This window comes from Aspergillus tanneri (genome assembly GCF_003426965.1).
Source record: "Aspergillus tanneri strain NIH1004 chromosome Unknown AapTan_1_pilon_pilon_pilon, whole genome shotgun sequence".
In the NCBI taxonomy this organism is placed as follows: domain Eukaryota; kingdom Fungi; phylum Ascomycota; class Eurotiomycetes; order Eurotiales; family Aspergillaceae; genus Aspergillus; species Aspergillus tanneri.
In genome coordinates this window covers 2,742,182-2,763,214 of record NW_022984628.1, presented here as the reverse complement: position 1 = coordinate 2,763,214, position 21,033 = coordinate 2,742,182, and the positions used below count along the sequence as shown (strand labels likewise).

The following is a 21,033-nucleotide window of genomic DNA, read 5'->3' as shown; positions in this document are numbered from 1 at the left end:
ATATCAACTAGTCCAAGTTGCTTCACAAACACCAGGAAGCGCCTTGGTGAGGCCATCTGCCAACATCTTGTTGGTGGGGCAATATTCAACTTGAATCCTTCCTGACTCTGCCTCTTACCTTAGCCAATGATTGTGAATGTCCACATGACGAAGCCGTGTCTGCAATCGATTAATATCCTTATTAACCAGTCGAATTATCTGCATATTGTCACATAGAATGTGCACACGTTGGTTGCCGTCCAGGTGTAGTTGCAGATCCTTTAGAAGTCTTTCAATAAACATGCCTTCCCTAGCTGCTTGAGACAATGCTAATAGCTCTGCTTTGGTTGTAGATGTTGTTATAGTTGCTTGCTTATTTGCTCTCCATCCCACGGTGCCTCCAAATAGCTGAATAATATATCCTTGCGAACTTTTTCTATCCTTGTTGTCTGCGAAGGATGTATACTATATAGGATATAATTATCTCCACCCCCTAGCTGCAGAGCTAGATTCCGAGTCCTTTTTAGATGCTAAAAAACCTGATCTGCTGCTTTGTGGTGTTCCGGGCTTGGATTGGTAAGGAATTGGGATAGATTGGTGGTGGCAAAGGCTATATCTGGACAAGTCACAACTGCAGTATACATTAAGGATCCAATCTTTTGTTGATATCGGTGGATACTTTTATAGCTTGCTATCTCTGCATATAAATACATTCCCTTTGGAGAAATGGGAATAGTATTGGATGGCTCTGATTCTGAAAGGTTAGTAATTTTATCTATATAAGAGGACTGACTTAGCCATATTAAATGCTTTGTTCTATCTTAGATAACCTCTATTCCCAGAAACCACTGCAGTTCTCCGCCGCCATTTATTTTATACTGGTTCTTCAGCTTTTGGACTATATCCTGCACTATTTCTGTGCGGTTCTTTCTGTAGGCGAGCTCCATGTCATCTACATAAAAGAACACTAGGATATCTCCTTTAGCTAGATGTCAGCCCCAACAGCCTTGGCAACCTGTACCAGGGCTTGTCCGACGGTGCTTGTAGCGTCATCAAGCAGTAATGCCTGGCCGTAACTGAGACGAGCGATCTCGATAAGCGCATACTGCGCAGTAATCAGTGGCTTGACAAGCGCAACAGCCTCTTGCGGCAAAAGCCCGTCGGTCAGCGGTGCAACTACGTTCTGGGTTTGGCGGACATGAGTCTTTGCAGCATCGTCGGAGAAAACAATGGCGCGTTGACCAAGCTGCAATGTCTTGACCGAGTCGTCTTGACGAGTAACGATGCCAACAGCGTGGCGGACAGAGTTCAATGTCTGGCCTGTTCCGACTCCTGCATACTCGACCTTGATTTCGACTTGGCCTGCTTCAAGTGGTAATTCGGCTTGCTCATCCGCGATCCAGATGTAACCTTGAGTGTTTGCCGACTCGCTTGCCTTCAGTGGCTTTTTAGCAGCGCCCAGTGCCGACACGAGTGGCTTCGCGGTGTTGCTGGCTAGCTGCAGTTCGTAGTCGAAGCCAGCATCTTCAGTGGGACGAGGTATGTAAATCAAGCCGTTGCCTTCGGCGTATTCCATTTCCGCGTCCTCGGACAGAGACGTTCGCCAAACGTCGAGTACTAGATCTGCGTATTGGAAATTGGAAATGTCAGCGACTGCGGACAGATCCATAAACGGCAAGATGGCGATTAGGTATTCGTTGCGCATCACGCGGAACAGACCCTGAGTTGTAGCGAATTCCACGCTGTTCGACCAACTCTCAAGCACACTGCCGTGAATAATCCAGAAAAGGTGTCTAACCGTGGAGACGAGCGTCTTAAATGTGTTGAATTGGTCTTCGCCCCAGGCATACACCAATGGGCTGTTAATCTCGAGGAGAGAAATAACAGACTTGCCAGCGAGTGAAGCCACGCCGCTTGGAGTGAGGTTTGTTTGTGAGACTAAGCCACCGGAGCTTTCAAGCTTGGCCTGAATTGCGGCAGCAAATGTACCGAGGGCGGTAGATGACGATTCAGGTAAGAGAAGCACCACAGAGTGGGGCAACTCAGCTGAGATAGAACTGGTGCTTGGTATGCACAGGACGTAGATCTTATCCTCTGCTAGGCGGCCAATGCACTTGCTATCTGGCACAATAACTTTAACTTCACCTGGCTGACCAGCGTAAGTGAGGCCCGCTAGAGGAGCCAGCGTCGCAAGCGTGGCAGCATGCTTGGCGATGTCAGGAACGCCCAAGCAGATAACAACATTATTACCTTCTGGTGCCAGCGTCTCCAGAAGCTGGCTCTCCGGCAGCCACTTATAAGTGATGGTGGTGTTCTCAGTACCTTCGCCAAGGGTATCTCGCATCAACTGCGATGCCGACTCAGATGCAGCAAGGGAAATAATATTCTTGGGGCCATATATTTGGCTCTTGAGGCGACGGAAAATATTAATACTAGGTTCGGACTTATCGAACAAGACAACGAGGGCGGTGGTGTTTGACGTCTTTAGAAACACTAGGTGAAGCCAGCTGGTGACCACCGCGGCCGCCTTGCCGGGAGAAACGAGCTGCGTAAGATGCTCGTTACTAGTCAAGAAGGAGAGATCAGGAATCCAGGTGATGCCAGCGCACCTTTTAACAGGACGACCAGAAGATACAGCACCAGAAGCCTCCAAGCCGTCTTTAGGAAGATAGAGTCCATGGTTGCCGGGTGAATGACATGGGGGATCTTGTACTTCTTGGGCATCGTTGACTTGGTGTCTGGAACAGTCACAGATCCGTACGTGGCCTTCTTGGATGGCACTGCCGTGAGGGACTGGACATTACGGAATGATGGGCCATACTGCATGCCAATGGTGTCCAGATTCTTGTAGAACGTATTCACGTTGACATCTGTGGAATCGGCTTCGGATAGCAGGGTCTTGCGCAAGCCCAATTGCATCTACCACAAGGCATCCACGCTGTCCTCTTTAATATCACTCGCTTCCTTCTCGTACACGACAGCAACGGTGCCAACGCAGTGCTTCACCCACGGCGAGCCCTTGGTCATTGAATAGATAGTAAAGATCCATGAGTCGGGCTTCGTGCTGTGGGGGTGGAAGCTAATGCGCGTCTCCACGGGCGCCTCCTTATCCACGGAGATAACCAGTCCACGCTTAAACATGACATCGTTCATGCGGAAACCCTCAATGGTCTTGGACAAGTCGGCGGTACGCAGTGCGCCTTCCAACGCCATGACCAGCATGCCTGCGCCTGGGTATAGCACAGTTCCGGTGATTATGTGGTCCTTAATCCATGGGTTTTTAGAGATGCGCAGGTAGTTTCTCCATCGCGGCTCATGGCTGTTATGGGAATCTTCCGCCATGCCCAGGTAGTCGTTGCGCGCGTGGGGAGGGAAGCGGTACGAGCGTGACGAGTATGATTCGTGCCAGAAGCTCCTTGTGTGGTTCCAGGGATAACTGGGCAAGTTACAAAGCATCTAAGGGGTATTGCTCCCCGTTGAGGCCTGCTGGTTGACTGCAGCCATGTCAACCTTGCAGCCAGCAGCCCAGAGCACACCGGCAGCGTTTAAGGCTGTTTCCGTTGCGTCTTTGCCGCGGACAAGCATAGAGGTGTAAGGGCCGGACTTGGCAAACTTACTGTTGCTTGCGTCAATAATCTGTCGCACGGGTCCCTGGAGAGCTGCGTGAGGGCTAACCTCGAGGAAGCCTCCCCACTGTACGGCCACGGGGCGGGTGCCGCCTGGGGCAACTTTTTTGTGCTTCAGCAATGCCAAGAAGCCCTGTGAGAACTTCACGGTATTCTGCATATTGTTGACCCAATACTGGGCGTTCAGCTCCTTGGCAGAAGAGATGATAGACCCGGTAAGCGACAAGTACATGACAGGGCTGTTTTCTGTCTCATCTGCCTCCTTGGGTGTTATTTCACCAGTGATCTTAAGATAGTTCGGCGAGACCTCACGCATGTGAGGAGAGTGGTACGCAGTGGTGACCTTGAGTTTGCGGGCGAATTTACTGTTGCTAGAAATTAGGGCTTCTAGCTGGTCAGTGGCATCCACATCGCCAGAGAGCGTCACGCTGGATGGACTGTTAATGCAGGCAACGACTGCAGACCCGGCTGGAACCTTCTCAAGGTACGTCTAGGCATTATCCTCGGAAAGCCCAGCAGCCATCATTGCACCTTGCTTGGAGACAGCGGCGGAGCTGACACCTCGGACATAGGCAAGCTTTATGGTATTGTGGTGTGTGAGAAGCGATGCGGCATATGCAGCGGCAATCTCGCCGCTCGAGTGTCCAATTGTGGCTCTGGGCAAAACCTTCCAGAAGCGAAGAAGGTCGACCAGTGTGACATGGATCACCGCACAGAGGGGCTGGCTGTACTCTGGGCGGTTGACGTTCGGGTTGGTTATCTTGGTCAACTCTTCGATTGCATTCCACTTGCAGCCGAAGGCCTCGAGATAAGACTGTGAAACATTAATGCTTGCGCGGAAGATGGGGTTCACGAAAAGTTCGTGACCCATTGCCGGCCACTGAGCACCCTGACCGGTAAATACTATAACGAGGTTGTTGTCATAACGTTGTAATCGAGTTGCTGCCAGCAGACCTTTCGTGAGCCTTTCTGTGAGCTCAGACAGTGAATTTGCAATTGCAAAAGTTTTGTGCTCTAGATGTGTGTGGCGCTGCGCGAGCAATGGCGGTAAGCTCAAGAGGGTCGCCGATCGGCGTCCCTGTGCCGTGGCATTTAAAGTACCCTGTTTTTGACAGATCCAGACCTGCATCCTTGTAGGTCTGGTTGATTAGTTCGGCTTGTGCTGTGGAGCTTGGTTGCGTAACACTGGGTGTTTTGCCATCGGCGTTGACACTAGAACCACGGATCACGGCACGGATAATGTCGCCGTCGCGCATAGCATCCGACAGACGTTTAACCACCATGGCGCCAATGCTGTCACCACGGCCATAGCCATTGGCACGGTTATCGAATGTGTGTGAAATACCCCCAGGGCTGAGCATGTGCATTGCAGTTAATTAGTGTAAGGTATTAGGATTAATTATAAGGTTAACACCGGTGACGAGAGACTATAAAAATCAAGTAAGCTATCGATTCCGCGCCTAAACATGTGTCCTGTCTCAACCTACTATATTAGTTTTCGTCAGCCTAAGTGACTGACATGCAAGGTGAAGAGCGTAAAGTAAGGAGCTGCAAGCGGTGTCAAGTGTCAAACTTGGACCCTTATGGCCAAAGAACTGGGACACACGGTTAGCAGTCATGGCTTCGCTTAGACCCGTTGCTGCCGGATGTCCGATGTCATAGATGTCGTGCAAGAAGACCATTTCGTAGTCGTTTGTCATGCAGCCGACGTAGCAACCTGTACGGCTGTTCATCAAATCCTCGGCGGGGATGCCAGCTACAAGATAATCAGCACCGCTTTCTGGTTGACAGACTTGGAGGGTTATATTACCTACCATTCTCAAAGCTTTCGTAACATACTTGGAGCAGCATCCTCTTTATCAGGTCCATAGAAGCAGCCTCTTTGGCTGTTACTGAGAAAAAGGGAGCATCAAAGTGGCTGATGTCTTGCTCCAGGAAGTACCCATGCTGTGGACTGCCTCCGCCCTTTCGGTCTGGATCAGGATGATGCCACTTATTGCTGTCCCATCTATTACTGGGGATTGGACTGTCGCTTTGCTGGCGGAGCGTCCTCCGTGGGATTACTATGGGATATGATCAGCAAGGTCAAGACCGCTCCGCCCCCAATACCGTGTATAATTCCGAGAGACACAGCTGAAGCGCGCCGGACACTAATGACAACGATGAAAACCGGTTCACACGATACCTGCCAACAGAGAGCACCAACACATTAGGGTGGTCCTACTAAATTTGGAAACCACGGATGTGCAGGTTGCCAGGATTGGAACAACCTAACCAGAATATGTTATTAGATTTAAGGATGCTCAGTCAGCTGATACGGCTCGAGTGAATGGCTTGGGGAACTAGGCAAATGACACGAAGCTGGTGAACCACGGTTGAGTATTGATGTCCTCTGCACCCCTACTGAGGACTTTTGACTTGGAAGCCAACAAGACAAAAGGAATAGAGAAAGTTATGGTAGAAAACGGCCTAGCTGCTATTTCCAAGAACCAATTTATTTTGTCCATTGAACGAAGCAAAGATGTCTAATTCTCTTTCATCCTCTGGGCTATTATATGGGACATGGTATCCTCGGGGCTGGGGGACGACTTGTGCGAGGGTGAAGGAAATTGGATGGCTCTGGAACCAAGTGGGCTGACACGAACCCGTGGTACGTTCCAAGTGTTCCATCCCGAGTACAAAGACTGTGACGAAACAATATAACGGCCGTGGAATCGGTCAACAGAGCGCCTGGCTCCGAGACTGGAGCCACAACTCTCCGGTGAATGTTAAATAAACTCCCAGCATATGGCAACTACCAATTTTTATTATAAAAGGTTACTACTTTGTTGTCGCGATATTAAAAATCCATAGGTCTATGTATATACGAATCCAAATCAAGGATTATCATAGAGAACATGCCATTTCTATCGTATCGACAAGCTCTCGAGCTCAAAAAAGAGTTACAAGAGACGCATGCAGAGGTGATTACTCCCGAGAATGAAAATTATGCCGAGGGTATCAGCCGCTTTAGTGATCCATGTGAGAGAGATGCTGTACGTATAGCACCTCTGCCTTTGTTCCATTTAATTCTGACAATATATCAGGGTGCCATAATTTAAGTCACCTCTACAGAGGAGGCGTCCAAAGTTGTTAGCTTCGCCACCAAGCGCTACATTCCCTTTGTGGTCCAGGGTGGAGGTTACAGTACAAGCGGATCGTCCTCCACTCATGGTGGGATCGTCATCAGCTTGTCCCAGATGTCTAAGATTACAGTTGATCCGGCTTCAAGAACCGTTGCTGCCGAAGGTGGCGCAAAGTGGGGAGATGTGGACAAGGTTGCGGCTGACTCTGGGCTTGCGGTTGTTGGGTGCACAGTGAATCATACTAGCGTTGGCGGCACGACCTTGGGAGGGGTTTACGGCTGGCTCACTGGGCACTACAGCTTGATTATAGACAACCTGCTTCATGTGAGAATGGTATTAGCTGATGGGAGTATTGTTCAGGCGTCTATCATGGAAAACCCCGATCTCTTCTGGGCCGTTCGAGGTGCCGGGCAGAGTTTTGGCGTGGCCACAGAGCTTGTTTTTAAGGTATATCCCCAAGTAGATCCGGTGTTTGGGGGATTGCTATACTTCACTCCTGACCATCTGCCCCAAATTATTGAATTTGCAAATGGGCTTGAGGAGCGTGCTACAGGGAACGAGAGCTTTTTCTTTGGTTTTTTGCGCCCCGCCACTCATGCAGGGCACCGTGATCTTTGCCGTGCTCTTTTATAGTGGCCCTCGCTTGGAGGCGGAACAGTTCTTTGCCCCGATTCTATCCCTGGAACCGGTTCTTAATCAAACAGAAATGATGCCATGCCCGAAAATTAATACGATGATGATATAGGGCCGCTGAATTCGGAGGACGCAAAAGGATTAAAGGAACCAATGTGACTCTTCCATTAGATGTGAAGTTTTTGCGGGAGCTGTACAAAGATTTCGACAAGATTCTGAAGACTTACCCTGGTGCTGGCGAGAACGTAGTGGTATTTGAGTTGGTGCCGTATACTGAACTCATCAAAGTGCCCAACAACGCCACTGCGTTTGCCAACCGGGGAAAGTATCATAATGCGGGCTCGATTTTTTGCTGGCATGATGTTGAACTGGATCATAAGATGCAATCTATTCAGCAGGACCTGATGCATAAAATTGCACAGGGTGCCGGCGTTTCCAGGAGCATGGAACTGAACCAGAGCGTGGGAGTCTACGCAAATTATGCAGGTATGTTCCGTGTATTATGCTGTCCATTCGCATTCCAGCACCCTCTTCCCATATTTTATTACCCTTATGCCCTATTACACCCTCCGATAAATCACTGAATAATTGTGTAGGACATGCATGAGGTGGACGCCAGGGAGCTTTTTGGTGAAAACCTTCCTCGGCTCCAGAAGGAGAAAATGCAATATGATCCGAATAATGTGTTTAAGAAGCAGCATGATATATTCTTCCATACAAATAGGACATAGTTCTATCATGCAGACGTTCTTGAGTGTCTGAGTTGTGATATAAAAATTGCAACTGTCAATTAAGCGGGAGATGTCTCAAATATGATGTCAATCTCAATGAGCTTGGGTATCGTCAACCAATTCAATTTTAATTTTAATTCCCTTAAATTGTGTATTAGATTCTACGCCATTCGGTGTAATTAATTATCCTTAAAAGACATACATCCAGCTATACAATATTTAATAATCAACTATCGCCTGACCCTAGTAACTCTGAACAAGTACCGTCCTCCAGAGGCAACATTGCAGAAGAACACGCCATAAATGGAAAGAACCCCAATCCAGGCAGATTCAACTCAAACGGGTTGACATATGCCGCGGCATCCGGGTTAGAATCCCCTGCCGTATCTGTCGGTATCAGGCCCTCTCCACAAATATTTTCACCAGTCAGACCGGGTCCAACAGAATCTCTACCTCTGTCGATACCATATCCAGGATTGGTAGACGCAGAGCTCCCGGTAGCACCATTGCGGACTTCATAGATAGGACTAGATAAGTTAGAACAACCACACGTACTAAGACAAACTTATAAACTTACTGGAAATCCTTAACAAAACGCAATCTCGTCGACGGTCGATCCCTGTCATACCCTGGCGTGTTCAACAATGCTTCAGTAGAAAGATGAATCCCACTGCGCGCCAGTTCCTTCTGCTGGAATCCGATCAGAAACACAGCCGTGAGTAGATTTCGTGGCCGTATCGCCTGCAAAGCGTGGCGCAGGAAGTCCCGATGGGATTCATATTCTGGAGAATTACTCTGCGCAGGCTCGAGGAGCACTCTGGCAGCTACAAATATACAGAACGGTGTTAAAACGTGCATCTACAAGATCAGCATCAGAATCGCCATTAGAAATAGGAAAACGGGAACTCACAGCTGCCAGGTCGGTATGACTAGCAAGTCTCATGATATTCGTAATCGCCAGAGCAGACGATAAACACCTCGTTTCATTCTCGGTCGTGGCTTGTTGATCATGCTGTGGGTTTCTGCGCGTGCGGTCCGCGGCTGCTTGATGCAGACATATCGTCAGGGCGTGGATCATCATATGAGAGAAGACGGCGTTGGGCTGCTCGATGCAGTGCGGGATGCGAAGCCGTTCGGGGAGATATAGACCAAGATTGAGGAGTAGACTGTCCAGACTTCGATGGGTGGCCCAGAATTCGCTCTGACTGTGTGCGTCGTCGGTAATGTGTTGTTGTAGGTGGGCTAGATTTCGTCCGGCAAGTAACGACACCACGATAACGGTTCCCAGTGCCGATAGCGATCCGATTTTATCCGGATAAAGCGCCTCCTGCAGAGTGCAAGTGCTGGCGGACTTGCCGGTCTCGAAGGAGTCCTCGGAGGATGGCAACCTTGTTGATATCTGCCGGACGAGGTCAGTTAAACACAGGTGGGTTTGCATGGAATAGTAAACTTACCTCGCTCTCACCAAGTATCATAGGCCAGCCAGTACTCATACTGACAAATCTGTCCAGACAGAATGTCAACCAAAACACACGACGACGTTCCTCCACGTCCGTCCAGTCCCTGGGAGGTTGGATCAGGGTTGCCACCAAGTTCACCCCGGAGGAATCAAGCCGATGAAGTTGCAGCATTTGAGCAACTCGCACGGCTTTGCTCACGCTCAACCAAGCACGAGGGAACAAAGCGTGTTTGATCTCGTAGGAACTGATCAAGATCCATGATTGACATTGCGCAACCGATACCACTGATTCTCCGTACCCGTGCATCTCATCTTCATGGGCGTGACGTCTAGCGGTCTGATAGAATTCCTCAGCTCGCTGGGAGTATTGCTCTGATGCTGCGGCGGCGAGACTCCACATCATGTATCGCAGACAGCAGGGGGGATTCCAACCAGTGGAGACGGATACACTATTCAAATACCTTGCAGCATGAAGAATCGGGATGGTAGGGTGGACTTTTTGGAAGTAGATGCGATGCCTGACTTGTCAGAAGCCATACATATGGAGGCATTGATACTGAATACTGGCTTGGGGATTCCTACAGTTCATCCGTGATCTCCAAGGAAGGAAAACTGGCCTGGGAATCATTCCCGCGTGGTACAGACACGCCTTCACGCTGATCTGGCCGACCTCCAGAATTTACATCACATTCAGAAGCACCAGACACTACGCGGTTTTCGTCTGTCGCCGTTGATGTATTCTCTTGACGGGGAGACGGAGAACCGCATACATGATCTGATGGGATATCACTCGTCCGGCCGAGTTCACCACCGTGACGTTCGAGTATCTGCTCAGCTCGGACTATCCAGATCAGTACGTCATACCAGTTTATTAGCTTATTTTGTGGATACATACATAGTCGCGATTGTAGACCCTTCAAATACCCCTTCGGGGGCCCGGTCTTCCGTCGGGTGGCATAGTGGCAGTCAAGCGAGAGACGACTGCAGGTGCTGCACGGTGTCTGTCCATCGCAGCGAAGTTTTTTCGATCGACATGATAGACACGCAGTCTTTCTGGGCATGGGGGATACTATTCTATGAGACGTCAAGAATGATGTCCGGAGTCATCCGCAGAATTCTTCGGCGAATTGGTTCGACCGCGTTGAGCCGAGGTTCGCTGGCGGGTCCGGGCCGAGAATGTAGATTATCGGCGCTATTGAGAACATACGTAGATTTATAGACGTCTGGAATTAATCTAGTGCTATGCAGAGTACAGAGAATCCAAGTATCCCCTGATCAACTTGACCACAACCCCCTTGTTGGGCATGCTGCCAGCCACCCCATATAATGCAAAAGAATTGCCCGGCGTTCCTTGGCCTGTTTCCCCTCTATCAATCCTCGAAACTTCTGCCTCTACCACCTCCTGTAGATCAGCTAGCAGCTGGTCGGCTGCTTGCACAATGGGTAGCGTCACGGCGATATGGATAGCCGGAGGATCCTGAAGGGCGTTAAGATGCCACCCCCGCGCACTCATCTCGTCAGCAATGTGCCAGATATTCACAGTAGCACTTGTAAAGGCGACCACGCTGACCATCGGCATTCCGATCACCTGGAGATGATCACCCAGGGGTGCCTCGCGGAGTGTCCTCTCAATTCGCTTCGTACAGCCGACAATCCGTCGACAGGCCTCGATGTATCCCGCTTCCCCCTGCTTCACCATACTCGCCCAACAGCCCGCCAGGAGAGCCCCCGCGCGCGATCCCATCATCCCCTGCGATGCATACACTCCTCCGGACCAGTCTGGGGCGATGTAGTATTGGTATGACCGTAACTGCTTCGTCCGGTACATGATCACGCTGGTGCCCTTCGGAGCGAACCCGTACTTGTGCGTATCGCAGCTGATGGACGTCACCCCGGGCAGCCGAAAATCAAACGGCACGCTGTCAAACCCGGCTTTCTCTAGAATTGACACCATGAACGACCCCAAGCAGCAGTCGACATGCAGGAGAACCTTTCGTGACTCAGCAATGCGGGAGAGTGTAGTGATATCGTCGATGATTCCATGGGGGTAATTGGGTGCCGAACCAACTAAGAGGATCGTATTGCTGTTCACAAGCCGTGAGACCTTTCGCACGTCGGCCTGGTACGACGGCGCAGGACAGTCGACTTCGTGGATTTGGATGTTGAAATAATGGCCGGCTTTCCGGAACGCCGGATGCGCGGTAGTGGGAATGATCCTAACTTGTTAGCCTGTAAACGCCAGGCTTTTAGAGTAAGTGCGTACATCTCTGGCTTCCGAATACCTTTTTCAATGCGACCTCGCTCACGAGCAGCCAAACAGGCCGCGAGGATCGATTCGGTGCCTCCACTCGTAGTGGCACCCGCGGCATCATTCGGTGCGTGAAACAGCGCAAGAGCCTATCCATTATTTACCTTCTCTCTTCTATACATGGATTGGACCTACCATTGAGATAATCTCGGCCTCCATCTTACGCACACCGGGAAAGACATCCGGATGGATAGGATTCGCAATGGTGAATGCCCCGTAAGCTTTATTTTGAAGCTCAATCATTTCGCGTCCGCCATGGTAGACTGCTCCGCTAACTCGTCCGTCTTCCCAGCGGACGTGTTCCATGCTGGAGAGTTTCTCCAGTTCGGCTACGACTTCTTCGTTGTCCCATCCGTTGGCGGGAAGCGTCGTGAATCGATGTATCTTGGAGTCCTCCGGCATGAACTTGGCTGTCATTTTGGTGACTGCGTCGGTTACTTCGGAGTCGACTTTTTTCTGGATGGATGGCAGGGCTAGAGATAACCCGTATAGATAGCTCTTGATGCATTTGAATAGTCGTTTGGCAGATCCGATAGGACCATGGCCCCATATTTGACGGTAGGATTGTCGGACGAAGTGAAAGAGGATAATTGCACATGCTGTTGCTCCGATTCCGGATCTATCTGTGTTAGTCGTGATCGTTTTTCTGTCCAGATGAATGAACTATTCTTACAGAACTGGACTTGGCTGGTGGAGTAGTGACACTGCACGCCCCAGAAGTGGCCGAGTTTGAGCTATAATTTGATCTTTCATCTCGAGTAAATGAATTGTTAGTTAGTTAGAATACGAGGGTAAACATGAGAAATTTATCCTCTCTATAGACTATTTCTCGGCATAACGGTTATGCCGGAAGATGTGGAACGCGGACAGAGTACCTAGTAGATGACGTAACTTTTGTTAACATCCCTAACTTTGGAGTATTCCAGAGTACTTTGGACACTTGCGTCTAATAATTTCGCCGATCCTCTCGGGGATGTCGCTCACTGATGTCACTATGTGAGTGAAGGCGTCAGGCAACAATCCATCGGAGCAATATCAGAAGATCTCATTGTAAATACCTCAACGTTGTCAATTTCAGTGTTAGTGTGGTTTGGACTTATATCTTGATCCTTAAATATTCCAAAAAAAAAAAAAAAAAAAAATGAATTAATTGGATATTTCCGACTGTAGTCCGAGTCTTCCGCAGGACTCCATGCATGTTAAAAAATATGTATAGTAACTTCATATATTTATCTTTTTTGATTGTTTCCAAGTACTGCCACAAGTCTCGTGGAGGAAGAGTGTCATCTATCTAGCCTTGATAATACTGTAGTGACTCACCAAGGTCGACAAAGGAGTCGTATTGAATTTCGACTCAGCTGGGCTGGGGTTCTCCATTCCAGCGCTTCCAAGTCTGAGATGACGGTCTACCCAGGCTAGACTTATGTGTGAGTACTGAATTGGAGAAGGCTATGAAAGAATACCGTATTCAAGTGTTGATATCACAACCCTCCACACACATACTCAGCGGGTCTCTTATTGTATCACCAGAGAATAACTCTCGTATGCGTGGTCTGGACTCCGCCAAGTAAAAGCACAATATGGGAAGGAAGTAGGTGTGAAAGAGAAACGGAATCATGTCTTTCTTGATACGGCTAGTCTGAGTGTGTGGCTGGCTGAGACTGTATAATGGATCCCAGGAGGGAGTTCCCATTATCACAAAACACCTGAAAGACATCGGAGTCGTTGAGGCTGCCATGCCCCAGGTCCCAAGGTATCCACTAACACTTCCCATGACTTCCTGGGTAAACGGCGAAGTTGTGGTGTATAAGCCCATTCAGTTGGTACCCTACGTTCATCAAACCCGGCTGATTCCGAAAGACGCTCTTTCCGTTGATATCAAAGCAACCATAACATCCATTCAATAGAAAAAGCTTTATAGAGAGGCCTCTCTTTCCACAGGAATGTCACTCGACTTGAACTATAAAAGCATGGCGGTAGACTTCAAAGCTACGGCAAAAGCATACATTGAAGTATCACTGGATAAAACCTGGATACAGCAACTAGTGGAAGCGAGCACTCTGGGAAAGGAACCATACTATCAAATTGTCACTGGAATGATGCTTCAGGTGGCGAGAGGCAACCTAAAATTCCACGATGTGAGAAAACTCCAGTTCCACAAACGCGCCCTGTACACCCAGACACTGCTAGTGCCAGGCAAAACGGGTGAAATCGAGAACATGAATGTGGCCCTGAACTGTGAGGGCTGGAGGCACTGGTAAGCATATACTTATGGAAAGATAGTTCACTACACCAAAGAAAAGGAATATATGGCCTGGCCCGCATGACATCCAACGTCCAAGCTGGCCATGGATAAAGACTAGCAGAGCCAGGTCCAGTACTGCACAGGCCAAAGTAAGCCCCTGGTAGCTATTAAAAACGGTATTAGCAAGATGCTACAGTAAGAATAGCTTTTTAAGTAGCGCTGGTAAAAGGGTAGCACTCCTGCCTAGGGAAAGTATTTCCACCACAGTATATTTAATACAGTCACTCGCAACGGGCGGATATAGGGAAAGTATTAATACATCTCTGTTAAAGTAGATAGCAAAGTTATATTTTACTGTTACAATCTTACAGGTATGTCTTTTCACAGTAACTATTACCAGTCCTGTATTAAGTGGGCAGCCATGACCGTGCACACTAAGAATAAAAAACACGATGTCGCGACTAGCGTTCCACAGCTAGTCTAGCCAGGCAAGTAGAAATAACTATTAGTTCTTGTAAATAAAAAACAATACCACCCTCTGATTACAGAGACCTAATCCACCTACCACAGGCTTGCTCACAACATCGATCACATATCCAATACCAAGTGTCCTGCCAGGGGTATATACACCTAGAGTGAAGTAGCTAATGTCCTGGCGCAGCGGACGCCAAGGGCGATGGTTGAACTGGTGAAGCGTCGTCTCTTGCCAAGTCTGTGGAGAGACGCCAGGAGGAGTGGCGAGAGAGTAGGCATTATTTTTAATTACCTTTATATACAGGTCACATTATTTAAATAGTAATATCCCTGTTTCGCGCTAGTCTGCATGGTTAGCCATGTAGCAGCACCAGGATGCGAATGGCGGTAAGCACCCGACGCAGACACGACGCACACACATCCTCACGTGAACGCAGAAACCACGTGGGGTCGAATGATTTACAAGCGTTTCTTATTTCTTATTTCTTATTCTTATATTTCGCTGTGTTGGTGTTAAACATCAGGTGATAACGACGGTAGCACTAAACGATTTGGATATCTGACCACAGTGGACGCTTGCGGGACTGGTGGCTGCCATCAACGTGGCTTTGCTGCCCTTTGTCGTCAGGGGAAACCACATTGGTGACTCTTTTCATATAAATACCGTCAAATTTGACACCACTTATCGCTGTTTCGGGCCTGTGCTTTTATTCAAAGCTGCATGCTGCTAGTAGCTCTTTTACTATTAAGTCATACCCCTCTCCAGCAGCCCATGAGAGCGGCGTTCGACCGAAATCATCTTTAGGATCTAAGAGTATGCCCCTTGTTACAACTAGGAGCTTGGTAATCTCTAGGTCTCCGTTAATTGCAGCCATTAGCAGAGGCGTCCAACCGTTTTTATCCCTTAAGTTCACATCGACTTTGGCAGTGGCAAGCAGTAGCTTAGTTACCGCTTCATGTCCGGCTGCAGCAGCATTTAATAATGGTATCGAGCAATATTTGTTATCTGTGGGGTCTGGCCCCATACAGCCCTTCTGGAGAAGCAGCTTCACCACAGCTTGGTGTCCTTGAGATGCGGCTATGCTAAGTGGTGTTTGGCCAAAGTCATCCTTGCAATCTAAGTCGACTCCTCCTTTTTCAAGCAGTAGTTTCACTATTGCATGATTTCCTCTGTATGCGGCCCTCGACAGAGCTGTTTGACCATTAATGGTCTTGGAGTCCTGGTCCACACCACTCTTCGCAAGGAGTAGTTTTACTACAGTTTCATGTCCCCGAAATGCAGCTATAGAGAGTGGTGTTGCGCCTGAACTATCCTTGGAGTTTAGATTTATGTCACCCGTCTCAAGTAAAACCTTAACTACCTCATACCGACCACTCTCAGCCGCGACAAACAGTGGGGTTTGGCCGATAGAGTTTTCAGTGTTCAGGTTAACACCATCGGATTTGAGTAGTTCTCGGATTACCAGCACATGTCCCCATTCGGCAGCCGCCGATAGTGGTGTTTGGTCATTGTTATCCTTGGGGTCCGGGTCAACACCTGCTGCAAGCAATTGTCTTACTAATGCCGCATGACCTTGACGTGCTGCCCAAAACAGGGGTGTTCGACCCTTAGAGTCTTTCATGTCGGGGTACTTAGTTTTAGAAAGCAGAAGTTTCGCTACTCCCACATGGCCCTTGAATGCAGCATATGACAGCGGCGTCGCGTCAAAATTGTTCCTGGAATCTGGGTCGACCCCCTCGATACCGAGAAATAACTCAACCCCCACCTCACACCCCAGTTCTGAGAGCCGCGATAAAGCCGTCTGGCCGCGCCTGTCCTTCACATCAAGATCGTGGTAATTATTGGAGAGTAGTAGCTTGAATATTGTCCTGTGCCCATACGCTGCTGCTAGCAACAATGGTGTTTCACCATGCCTGTTCTTTGAATATGGAGTGGCACCATTCTCAAGCAGTAGCTTGGTCACTGCCAGACATCCATTTTTAGCAGCCATGCACAATGGTGTGTCACCGAGGTCTGTTTGTGTTTGAACATCAGCGCCCGCTCTTAGCAGTTTTTCTGTCGTTGTTTCTCGCCCGTATTCCGCTGCCCATAGTAATGCAGAGCTTCCAAGTTGTTGGACATTATGTTGATAAAGATAGTCATCGAGGAGAGTGTGAATGTGCTGGTTTGTTTGGACAAAAGCATCAATATCTCCCTCTGATTCCAAGTGGTTCGCAATTAAAAGAATTAATTCGTTTGGTAAGCTACATAGCAGCATTTTCCAAGATTCACAGTAAAAGACCTGTATTAAAGATGGCAACTAAAATACCACACTGTCTTTTAAAAATAAATTCCCTTGTTCAGACTTCCTGTACGGAACCGAACAGAGCTAGGTAAAGGAAATATAGCCAGCACATCAAGGAAAGGCAAAGAACCCGCCTTGGGTTACCCCGCAGGTGGCATATCTGCCGTATTTATTATTTCTTGCACTCGTGTTTCGCTCCAGCACAAATTTCGCGCAACTTGCACACACGAACTTCAACTATTTCACCTCATTTTGATCAATTCATCTAAAATGTTGCCAAGGCATTTGGATCCAATCTCTTTGCCCTCTTGCATTAGAACACAAGCTGTTATTACTCCGTAGCGGACTAAGTAGGAGATACTGTGAAAATAGCGAACAATGTTGTGGAATTGGCAGTCGCCTTATCACTGAAATATGGAGTACGTATTCCCGAAAAGGAAAATTTCTAAAGAACTTCGAGCAACTTTCCTCGAACAGGAACTCTACAGCACCTCCAATGGAGACATCCTGTCTGTCCACGGAGATTGAGAATTCCTCAGTTTGGCACCGGGGATTCGACAATATCTAACATACTTTACTTCAAGACTCTATTTGTAAGATTCAAGTACAGTTATAATTTGCCAGCGCAGGAAAATATAATGCACCCAACTCTGACCCCAGTATATAAACCCAGACCATGCTCTATCTGACGATAACATTCAAATAAACTCATACATGGCTAAAATCGGAGTCTTCCCCGCCACTGGCGGTCTAGGAACCAGCATCATCCACCATCTGATCAAATTAGTTCCCGCCTCCGACTTGATCCTCATTGCCCGCAGACCCGAGACCCTGGATCCTCTGAAACAAGCTGCGGCGACCGTCGACGGGCTGACTATGAGGACCCCTCATACCTGGAGGCTGTCTTCCATGGAGTCGACGTGTTGATGCGGATCTCCTACGCGTCCTTTGAAATTAACTATCGAGTCAAGTTAGACACTCCCGCATTCCACTTTATCCATCCATCACTGACGATGTCAAGCCCATCGAAATGCCATCGACATCGCCCTAAGCAGTGACGTTAAACACATCTTCTACGCATCCCTGGGCTTCGGCGGCGAGCTGGAAGTCTCCAGTGTAGCGCACGTGGGGCCCACCTCGCCAGCGAGAAGTATCTCGCCGACCGACGGGACTAAATCGCATTCACATTACTTCCATCCGCGAGGGACTCTACTCCGATTGACCTGGAAAACCCGCTCGAGGACATTGCCATCCCGCACGGCGACTCCGCTCCCAGTATCGCCTGGGTGAAGCGCGACGAGCTGGGCGAGGCCACGGCAACTTTGGCCGTTTCGTACGTGCGGGATCCCGCGCGCTTCGCGTACCTAAATCAGCGGATTCTGCTCTCCGGGGCACGCGTCTTGTCCTTGAATGAAACCGCAGAGGTTCTAGCCCGTGTGGTGGGTCGTCCCGTGGGTATCTGTCAGATTTTGGTCGGTGAGTATGTACGTTTGCCGCAGTAAGGTTCCAAGCATACGTATCATATGGTTGATCTGGCGAGGGAGTGGGCGACGACCTGGGAGGTGATTCGCCACAGTGAGGCTGCCGTCGTGTCGCCGCTTCTAGGGGAGATATTGGGTCGAATACCAGAGAGCTTCGAGATAACAGTGAGGGAGCTTTTTCGGTGAGGTGGGATGGCGGGGTAAGAGAGGGGTTGCAGATGAATAGCAATCGACTACTGTACGGAGTACATAGACGAACCTGAATAGAGATCTGCGTGCTCGTGCGAGTCAGGCAACCCTAGCTCCTCCCGCTCGGCCGCGTCACTGCGCAATCATTTCATCCCGTTGCTCAGCGACGGTATCCACGGCTCTAGCATCCTTTGGCATAGTACATCCGACGGTAGCCTGCCGAAGTCTGGTCTGATCTGATCTCACGCTTCGATCTGGGGAAGTGCCGTCCCGCTGTCTGATTTGCAGTGGTCAGAGCTTGTCTGGATCTACTGAAGACTTTCAAACCGGGAATTATGAGGACAGTGGCCTCATCAGGTTTAGGACATTGATATCCTGTCATAGTTCTGCATACTCAACCTGGCAAATTTTCGCGCAGTTAGGTGTCCAGGGTTGCGCAGCCGGATACTCACCCTGCTACAGGGGAAACAATCGATCGGACGGAATGAGGTGGCAGACTGCTCGTCGTGGAAGGGAGTTGCCGCGGTCTGGGCAGCGGGGCTGCAGACACGACTGTGCACCGTTTTCCAGGTTTATGTACGAAGGAATGCACATCAAGACTAGTCACGTCTCAAAAAGCGGCTAGATCAATTAGTAAAGTGCCCTAACATGCCGTTAGCAAACATGGACACGGAGTTGGAATACGTACCCCTATAGTACTCCGTACTTTAGGGCTGACCCGCGCCTGGAAAATACATGCATTGCAAACTACTAACTGCTCACAATAATGTTCACATTCAGCAAATCCTCCAAGTTGACCACTACACTTCAAGTAAAATTTGTCAGCTGGACATACACAGCCCTCATCTCGGATGGATGGTCATGCATCTCTCGGTCGATATCTCGGGTGAGTCGCACATCAATAACACTCTCAGAGTTCAGGTGGACATAGATTTTGGCATCCTGCCTTACCGGATCACACCACTGGTGGCATTGTAAGAGACTCTGGACTCCGGCATCCGGCCCGGCTTGGAAGGCCGTTGGGACAACAGAACCTTAGTCGACGAGGCTATCTGTCCGGCCAGTCAGAATCGGTGGGTTAATAGTCTGTTTTCTAGTAACGGCTAGTCCTCAGTACTAGCCATCGTATCTCGCTCTAGTAGACGAATCGGGCAAGCTAAGCCATCTAGTTAAGGAGAATATCAAGTTTCACCTCTCGAGCAGGAAAGGCGATGGCATTCCCGATATCACCAGATCGGTCACGAGTCATTATGGGATGCTTTTTGATACATAGAGACCTACCCCTATGCTCAGATGCTCGATATTCTCCGAATTGATCCTATGTCTCCACTAACCAATGTCTAATCCACAATTTGTTTGTGTCAAACTAAGCAGTGCCAGAGGACCAGTAGAAAAATGAAGAATTTGCAAACAGGGTAGGGAGTGCTATGGTAATCGCTAATACGGTGGATATGATTGGAGGATGAGGTCACTACGGTGCTGCACAGTACTTTGTGAGATGAAGGGCCTTTTCAGTGTTACGTCCCCTAACTGCAGGCACGGAATGGGGGCATGGAACATCTGGATTATTCCGTCTGATTTTAGAGGCGCAATATGGACAAGGAACTGGGGTCTGAATACAGTAACACATCACCAATTGGTCCAACAGGTACGAAGATGTCTCCATGTCACATGTCATAGTCTATTCAGCTCCATTAGCATTCAACTTGTCCATTATGACTAGTATTGAGAGACCCTTCCCTAAGAGGCAACAGTAATTCCCAACAACGGCCGCCACTGAAGCCAAAAAAAAAAATAAAGAGAAGAAAAGAAGAGAAACCAAACCAAACCCAGGGATAAAATCATTTCCGCCGTGTTTCAGGGCCCAAAAAGGCAAGGGAAGGGAGAAATCGGAGCCGAGAGTCGGCCGGCGAGGCTTGGCGCCCAACACTTCCGATTCTTCCCTGCAACGGTTGTGCATCGATCATCTAGATCCACCGGTCCCGTCTCTCCTGCGCTTCTGCCCGTTATTCCTGCTACTGACTCCTGACTGGACACATGACACTCTCGTCGGAGCCGGCCGAGTCTGGATGTCTGCCATCCGGCTGGGGTGATCTCAGTTTTGCGCTTCACCGGGCAAAGATCCTCTTTCTCTGGATACCTTTTGTCGTGACGTGGATTGAACCCAGCTGGCCTGGAGCGGTGCAGGCGAAATAGCCCGACTACCTAATGAATCGGATCAATGGTAGTCAGTTTCTTCTTATTATTATTAGTATTTTTATTTACTTATTTTTTTAGCTCATTACATCATGCACCTCGGCTGGGTTCTGGTTCCTCTGGCAGCTGCACGGTCTTTATAAGACCCCTCGAGCATGCTCGATTAAGAATCTTCAGATCCGTTCTATTTCAAGATCATACTTCCATTTCACTATCATCATTATATATTTCCTGGCCTCTTGCCTCTGGAATCCTTCTACTCTTGCACACCACCATCATCACTCCATCCCTGCTTGCCTAGT

At 49.0% G+C, this 21,033-nt stretch overlaps 9 protein-coding genes across 9 annotated transcripts; 3 read left to right on the top strand and 6 right to left on the bottom strand.

Moving 5' to 3' along the window:
- Window positions 1-964: 964 nt before the first annotated feature.
- Window positions 965-3,321, bottom strand: ATNIH1004_002897 (uncharacterized protein; the record flags this gene model as incomplete). Its single annotated transcript, XM_033567582.1, has 3 exons — window positions 965-2,543; window positions 2,615-2,898; window positions 2,986-3,321. 3 exons carry the CDS (start codon window positions 3,319-3,321, stop codon window positions 965-967), a joined length of 2,199 nt encoding a protein of 732 aa, XP_033429577.1.
- Window positions 3,322-3,435: 114 nt separating this feature from the next.
- Window positions 3,436-4,972, bottom strand: ATNIH1004_002896 (Type I Polyketide synthases (Type I PKS); the record flags this gene model as incomplete). Its single annotated transcript, XM_033567581.1, has 3 exons — window positions 3,436-4,073; window positions 4,137-4,657; window positions 4,707-4,972. The coding sequence occupies 3 exons, from the start codon at window positions 4,970-4,972 to the stop codon at window positions 3,436-3,438; spliced, it is 1,425 nt and encodes a 474-aa protein (XP_033429576.1).
- Window positions 4,973-5,083: 111 nt separating this feature from the next.
- ATNIH1004_002895 (uncharacterized protein) lies at window positions 5,084-5,456 on the bottom strand (the record flags this gene model as incomplete). Its single annotated transcript, XM_033567580.1, has 3 exons — window positions 5,084-5,091; window positions 5,125-5,361; window positions 5,420-5,456. 3 exons carry the CDS (start codon window positions 5,454-5,456, stop codon window positions 5,084-5,086), a joined length of 282 nt encoding a protein of 93 aa, XP_033429575.1.
- A 1,046-nt stretch (window positions 5,457-6,502) lies between these two features.
- Window positions 6,503-7,970, top strand: ATNIH1004_002894 (FAD-binding oxidoreductase; the record flags this gene model as incomplete). The annotated part of the gene is made up of 4 exons (XM_033567579.1): window positions 6,503-6,626; window positions 6,708-7,304; window positions 7,535-7,849; window positions 7,960-7,970. 4 exons carry the CDS (start codon window positions 6,503-6,505, stop codon window positions 7,968-7,970), a joined length of 1,047 nt encoding a protein of 348 aa, XP_033429574.1.
- A 350-nt stretch (window positions 7,971-8,320) lies between these two features.
- On the bottom strand, window positions 8,321-9,956 carry ATNIH1004_002893 (fungal specific transcription factor domain-containing protein; the record flags this gene model as incomplete). The annotated part of the gene is made up of 5 exons (XM_033567578.1): window positions 8,321-8,621; window positions 8,672-8,952; window positions 9,005-9,493; window positions 9,549-9,798; window positions 9,853-9,956. The coding sequence occupies 5 exons, from the start codon at window positions 9,954-9,956 to the stop codon at window positions 8,321-8,323; spliced, it is 1,425 nt and encodes a 474-aa protein (XP_033429573.1).
- Window positions 9,957-10,793: 837 nt separating this feature from the next.
- ATNIH1004_002892 (uncharacterized protein) lies at window positions 10,794-12,278 on the bottom strand (the record flags this gene model as incomplete). The annotated part of the gene is made up of 3 exons (XM_033567577.1): window positions 10,794-11,769; window positions 11,817-11,950; window positions 11,997-12,278. 3 exons carry the CDS (start codon window positions 12,276-12,278, stop codon window positions 10,794-10,796), a joined length of 1,392 nt encoding a protein of 463 aa, XP_033429572.1.
- A 1,526-nt stretch (window positions 12,279-13,804) lies between these two features.
- ATNIH1004_002891 (uncharacterized protein) lies at window positions 13,805-14,122 on the top strand (the record flags this gene model as incomplete). The annotated part of the gene is made up of 1 exon (XM_033567576.1): window positions 13,805-14,122. The coding sequence occupies one exon, from the start codon at window positions 13,805-13,807 to the stop codon at window positions 14,120-14,122; it is 318 nt and encodes a 105-aa protein (XP_033429571.1).
- A 1,165-nt stretch (window positions 14,123-15,287) lies between these two features.
- On the bottom strand, window positions 15,288-16,838 carry ATNIH1004_002890 (ankyrin repeat domain-containing protein; the record flags this gene model as incomplete). Its single annotated transcript, XM_033567575.1, has 1 exon — window positions 15,288-16,838. One exon carries the CDS (start codon window positions 16,836-16,838, stop codon window positions 15,288-15,290), a length of 1,551 nt encoding a protein of 516 aa, XP_033429570.1.
- Window positions 16,839-17,579: 741 nt separating this feature from the next.
- ATNIH1004_002889 (uncharacterized protein) lies at window positions 17,580-18,775 on the top strand (the record flags this gene model as incomplete). Its single annotated transcript, XM_033567574.1, has 3 exons — window positions 17,580-17,785; window positions 18,070-18,341; window positions 18,639-18,775. 3 exons carry the CDS (start codon window positions 17,580-17,582, stop codon window positions 18,773-18,775), a joined length of 615 nt encoding a protein of 204 aa, XP_033429569.1.
- Between the last annotated feature and the right edge of the window lie 2,258 nt (window positions 18,776-21,033).